The 6,635-nt window shown below is 52.2% G+C and overlaps 1 protein-coding gene across 1 annotated transcript; it reads left to right on the forward strand.

Moving 5' to 3' along the window:
* The first annotated feature begins 511 nt into the window (after positions 1-511).
* lrrc3ca (leucine rich repeat containing 3Ca) lies at positions 512-4,119 on the forward strand. The gene is made up of 2 exons (XM_029134116.3): positions 512-1,142; positions 2,836-4,119. Exon 2 carries the CDS (start codon positions 2,860-2,862, stop codon positions 3,718-3,720), a length of 861 nt encoding a protein of 286 aa, XP_028989949.1. The 5' UTR covers positions 512-1,142; positions 2,836-2,859; the 3' UTR covers positions 3,721-4,119.
* The last annotated feature ends 2,516 nt before the right edge of the window (positions 4,120-6,635 follow it).

The raw sequence follows: 6,635 nt of genomic DNA on the forward strand, positions 1-6,635 counted from the left end.
GCAGAGGAGCATTTGAAGTAATCTGATAAAGCTCGGGGAAGACCGTGCGCCAGTGCACTTCCCTCCGTTGATGAGGACAGTAATCCCATTTTATGCTGTTTCACTGACGCGTGCTTTTTCGATTTATAGGCTCCTCTGATAACTGAGAAGGGCAGCTTCACAGGCTCAAGGCTAGAAGAGGGGCGAATATGGAGCGGCAGCCTTTTTGCCATGTTGTGTAATCAATTAATGGAAGCGGAATGAAATCATAAAAAGGATCCTTTTATCATAAAATGCATGTTTATGAAATATATAAATGAACACATCTGGATGTGTGTGATAGACGAGAACAGAATGATTTGTTATAGAAAAGCCATATCTGCAGTGAATCATTCACTCCCTGTCATTAGCACCGAGGAGGGAATTCGGGTGGAGTTGATTTTATTTCCATTAGCACGTAGTGACGGGCTTCTTGGCAGACTCGTCCACGTCTGTTTTCATAGCGGATCGGATTGGACTTCCTTATCGTCTGACAGCAGGCAGGAACGGACGGGGCCTGCGCCTAACCGGAGATCCACCGGAACAACAGGCTTCAGGTCAAACACGATTAGCGCGCGCGCGCACGTGTGAGCGCTGGACGGAGAGCGAGGTCACTCCTGTGTTTATGTCAGAGTGGGTGCGATGAAGAAGCGGACTCACGCTCACAACAATTAGCGGATGACAATAGATTAACCTGTTTCATCACCGTCCTCCCCGAACCCGCGTGACCCATAAACAGCCACCAGGGAGTTCCCTTCGTGCGTAATGGCGCGTGTTCTGTTTCAAACTCCGCGTTATCATTATTCATAGCCTGACTCAGGCGCGTGCGCCACATCGGCGCCAGTCCCCACCGGCTCCGGCGGCGTCGCCCGCTCCTCCGGTTGCGTGGAAACTAAACGGCGGCGCGCGCCTCTCGGAGAGACGCGGAGCGCACGAGCGGAGCGCTCCTCCAGTGGCGCGTCGCGGCTCTCGGCGCAGCGCAACTACACCGAGGCGCAGGAAGGAGGACCCGATGGAAGCGGACCGCGGCACTGCGCGAGCTGCGCCCCGGACCTGCCGGACGACGGTGGAGCCGCGCACGAGCTCCGAGGCGCCATGAGAACGAGAGTGGACGCGGCCAAGACGTGAGTGTTGTCTTTGTGCCTTTGGCCGCTTTAGTAAAGGCTCGATGAGTGATGGTGCCGACGACAATAAGAGAGAAACTTAACCGGATTCCACGACGTGTTTCATCCTCCACGCGCGTTACTTATGGCAAGGAAGTGATACTTCACCCCGTCATGCTGTAATTTAGCATTTTTATCAGCTCACACTTTAATTAGTCTTATCTAAAGTTTCAAGGTGACATGATTTATTGACTGCATGGGTTAGTTATTAGTTACTGCACTGATGATTACTAGCTACTAATCTCTACCATTGACCAAGATGCTCTTGCATGAGGCTATTTCAGCCAATACTGGGTCTTAAAGTGCGATGGAAAGCTGCCAATTCTGCTTTAAGAGGCCGTAGTAATTGAGGTCGACACTGCGGACGGATCTAAAAGCATCCAACCGAGATCACGGCTGCGTTGACAGCCTGCATCTGAACCCGGAGGGGTCACGGAGCCGCCGTTCGCCTTCGGGGCCGGGGAAGCAGCCGTAGTGAGAGGAGGAGGCCACGCGATCCCACCCGTTTTCTGGAGATCAGCACTCGCCGTCGGAGCCTCTAAAGTGAGAGCTGACCTTTGGCTGCATGAACGCTGTATCTGTTATGGAAATTAAAAAACGCAGGGATTATTGATCCATTGATCCGTCCACAAAGACTCCACCTCAGGCCACGTTTACAGTAAATGGATGTAGGACGGGCAGAATTAATTATGAGGACACGGACTATTAGGATAATGAAGCTTTATTGACAGTGGTGAGTTTGAGAACGTTTGAAATTTGATGGTGTTCCACCGGCCGCTCATTAGTTTTACACCCTGCGTCTCATCCTTCAGCTTCTCCACCACTTCTTCATCAGCTGTTTCGTCCCCTTCTTCTTGCACACACATTGCCCACACGCTCTCGCCTCCTCCATCAGCAGCCCCATTATCCCTCTGCAAATTGCCAGGCCGACGTGATGCGTGATGGGAAAAGTGCAGGCTTTGCAGGAGCGTAACATTAACCCCCCTTCAGTTTTGCGTTAAGCTGCATCTGTTGTTGCTTTATTCTTCAGTCGTCCTCACTCGCGCTCACTGTACGTACACATTACTATGGCTCCTCCGCTCTGTCCTCTACCCCCCGGTGACACCCGATACTTGGAGATCCGTTTCATCTTTTAATCTTGCTAAGTGGATCTTGCCCAGTCTGAAGCCAATTTCGAGGAAAGTGGGAAGTGTGGTTGAACTCTGTGGTTCCGTCGCGTCGGGTCTGCTGCGTTTACCTCAGGATGTATCAGCTGTAAGTGAAGCGCGTCGCGGTGGAGCAGCTGACACTAAATATTCAGAAACAGAAACCAACAGATCTAAATGCTGTGTTATGTTCAGGGCCTCTGTTCTGTGTCACATAAGGGAAATAGCCACACTGCAGGGATGTCAATTATGAAAGAAACACAGAGACAACAAAGGATTTCTCGCTCTGTCGAGATGCTGCAGCTCGTTTATAGTGGCGGCGTGAAGGGATCCTTTGATTCTTTGACATCCCTGGAAGTGCAGCCGAGAAGCGGCTGGTTCTGGTTCTGGCCCCCACACGCTGACGCAGCAATTAGACACAACTAATATGTGCTTTAAGGAGCTTGCTGACTTGCAGACGGGTGTGTTCTTCCCAGTCCTCCCACCATCTCACTCCCTTTATGTTACAGGCTGGACTGCTGCTGGGGAGCTTGATGCGGACCCCCCCCCCCCCGTGGCCACGCCCCCGTCGGTTCTCCGGAGCATGCCCCCAGGCCACCATGCGCCTGCCCGCGGACTGGCTCCTGCGCCGCTCGCTGGTCACGTGCCTGCTGCTGCACAGCCTGGTGCTGATGACCTGCTGCGTCCACCACGCCGCCACCGCGTGCTCCGAGGGCTGCTACTGCTCCGAGAGCGAGGCGGGCGGTAAGACGGTGCGCTGCAGCAACCTGCAGCTGACCGAGGTCCCCCGGGACATCCCCAACGACACGCGGCGCGTCTACCTGGACTTCAACCTCCTCGCCGCGGTGCCGGCCAACGCCTTTGCGGGCCTGCCCCACCTCATCGAACTGGACCTGTCCCACAATGACCTGAGTCTGTTAGAACCCGGCGCTTTTCGGGGCCTGGGCTCCTCGCTGCAGCTTCTGGACCTTTCTTTTAACAAGCTGGCGAACTTCAACCCCGAGGCCTTTGAGGGCCTGCGAGCCCGCGCCAACCTGACCAACAACCCCTGGCACTGTGACTGCAACCTGCAGATGGCCATGCCCCGCGTGGACCTGGAGCCCGCATCGCTGGCAGGCATCGTGTGCCAGACGTCCGACCCGGAGGAAATAGGAGTTCAGGGGCTGGCCTTCCTGCTGTCCCCAGACATCGACCTCTGCGTGGTGATGAAGAGGACTACAGACGTGGCCATGCTGGTCGTCATGTTTGGCTGGTTCACCATGGTCATCTCCTACCTGGTCTACTACGTCAGAGCCAATCAGGAGGACGCCCGCAGGCATCTGGAGTATCTCAAGTCGCTGCCCAGCAGACAGGGCAAGTCGGAGGAGTCTTCAACCATTAGTACTGTGGTTTAGGGCCGAGGGAGCACAGAGAGAGTCGCCCTCAGATGGTTCTGGTCACCTGTTGTCACCGCGGAAAGGTTGGCAACAAGACATGTGCCTGCACAAGAAAACCAGGCCAATGCAACCGAGCCCAAATAAATAATTCATATTCCAGCAGCCCATTAGAAGGTTTGTTGGCCGGCTTGATGGCGTCGTCTTTGCACTGGGGAAATAAAAGAAGCGGTGGGTTTTTGGCCAACGCCAAATATGGAATACAAATGGGATTCATTCAGCGGGGCATTCACCTTCAGACTCTTCTCTTCTCTTAGACTTTTCCGGATCAGAACTGTGGCTGAAGGCAACACAGTTGTGTACAACTTTTCCTCTACAGTATTCATTAGTGTATAACAGTAAAAATGTTTTCCATTTAAATCGTTGCTTCTTGGTCTTCTTCCACTCAGCTATGTCAGAATGAATATACATATTATTCCAAATGTTCATGAGATTTTTCCTTTGTGAGGAGAGACCAAATGTTCCAATGATAATAACGCGAGAGACTACGCTTAACGACACGTCAGTCTTTACTCAAAATCTGAAGGGAGTGATTGTCTAATTGTCAGCAAAGCTTGAGTGAAAAAGCAGAGAACGAGATTGTTGATTTCATGAAATGAAGGGAGACTAATAGAGTTTGCATTTTGAAAGGCCTCAGGAAACCCACACTCACATTACACTCGACTTATTACTCAGAGTAGTTAGGGGAATACAGAGAAGTCCTTCATGGTCGTACCTGTTAGAGCCTAATCTGTGCCGTTGGGGCCCAGTCTGTCTGGGAGCCATCTTGTCTGATCCGATCACTCCCGGGGGCTTTTTGAATGGCTGTGACCCGCAGGCCCATGTAAAAGACCTGATGCAGCGAAATGGCCGACGCAAACCGAGACAACAGAGGCGACACTTAGTCCACATAAAACAGCCGAGAGCTAAGAATAACCAAGTGCATCGTTGAAGGTTTACTCTGTGGGAAGTGGTTTGTCAACAAGGGTTTCCCCATGTCGGACTCACACGCGCCTCAGGAGCGAAGCGAGTCCGATAAAAGATTCAAGACGGCCAAAAAGAGTCTGAGAGCATACCCATCATCTAGCGTGACCCACTTCTGTTAAGGAGGAATGCCACGGGGGATCAGATGCCCACGCTCTGCTTCCATGGCCGGGGTACAGCAGCCTCCAAACGCTCCCGACCTGCTCTGTGAGGAGGACAAGCTAAAGCCAGTTCCACTTCATTCATTTAGGAAAATGCCCAGTCTAGTTGTTGTAGTTTTTCCCACAAATAAAAGGATTCTTACGATGTTGAACTATGTTCGTTACGGTCGGCCTCTTTCTGTTTGCGTCATTTCTATTAACGCGCTGACGTTGTTTTACAGAGCACAGTGACACTGATTCTAATCTGAAGGAGGCCCAGGTACAGTAGGCGGCAGCCTCCTGTGACGAGCAGGAATCCTGAAAAATAGATGGTAAGCTTCCCCCGCTGACATTTCCTGCTCCACACACACGCACACACACACACACACGCATGCTCGCACGCACACACACACACACACACACACACACGCACACACACACTGATAACAGACTCTCACGGTGTCTTAGAAACCAGCCGCCGTCTCGACCTCACCACAGAGGCTACACACAGAACCAGCGCCGGCCCGTGAGCTAAAGCGAAACCTTTTGTTCGTCCGTGTGTTCGACAGGTGTGCCTGCGCGGCCAGTAATGTAACACCTCCGCTCCCCGGTACATCGATGTAGCTGAGGTTCATTCAAATTTCAGGCCGGCTCAGCTTGCCCCGCCTGCTGCCTGGGACACGTTACACTGGCGTGAGCATTACAGGGGCCGGGTAATGGGACACAAAGTGGGGGATCAGGTGACGCATCCAATGTCACGGAGCGCGTCCTTCTTTGGGATTGGGTTGCAGGTGAGAATGTTTCCAGCCTCCGAGATCACTCGGGATCCCACAAGGGCCCGCTTTAATTTCCTCTCGGACAGATATGTAACAGGAAGCTGTGGTTTGGGTCCTCCAGGGGTTGAAAGATAAATAATTACCTCTGTCCCAGGAGAAAACAGTCAGTGTTGCAGCTGTCTCTGTTTAGCATGTACTGTTAGTCACGGCGGTCCTCTCACCTTTCTGGAAAATATTACTTATCACTCGTTCATTCAGCTGATTACAGTGTGTCTAGACTGACTCACAGTATGTGAGTGGAATGTAAAAGTCAGTCAGAGGTCTTGAGCAACTTCCCGTCGGTTCATGCAGTTCAGGGAGCAGGACGCCACACAGGAAGAGGGAGCACCCACTGCATCCAACTCCTCCGCATGTTCATTCTGTCATTTTCATTTCTGTACAGATCACGTCCGTCCCACAGAACGCGTTCCCCCTTTGAGCAACGAGCGCCGCCACTGAACAACGCTCCCTTTGGATGCGGGGGATTGATTGAAGCTCAGATGCGTGTGGATTTCAAGGCTGGGGTTTGATTGTTGCACCTCGCAGCCCATCAGGCGTGCCCCAGGCTCCACGCAGCCTCGCTGCCTGATCAGCCAGTCGTATGTGGCAGCATGAAGCAATAAAGGAGGCCACGGAAGTCACCTGTGACACCATTACACTGTCACCGCACATGCTCAGAATGTACTATTTTGAATTATGACTTATTGGATCGTTTGAAAGGATGGAACAACCAAAACCACTGTTCTGGTTGTGTTCAATGGCAACAAAATCCAGCCAGCGACTCCTGCTTTAGAGAGATTTCAATAAAATGTGGTTATTTATTTCTTAAGGAGCTTAAAGGGCAACGGCTGTTTCCACCAGATGGCACCATTGTCAAGTTGAATCCGTCAGCTCAGCTGAGTGTTAGTGACGTTTGCTCATTCCATCAATACCTCAGTGGATCAGGGACCCTGTACAC

Source organism: Betta splendens, chromosome 19, assembly GCF_900634795.4.
Source record: "Betta splendens chromosome 19, fBetSpl5.4, whole genome shotgun sequence".
NCBI lineage: Eukaryota > Metazoa > Chordata > Actinopteri > Anabantiformes > Osphronemidae > Betta > Betta splendens.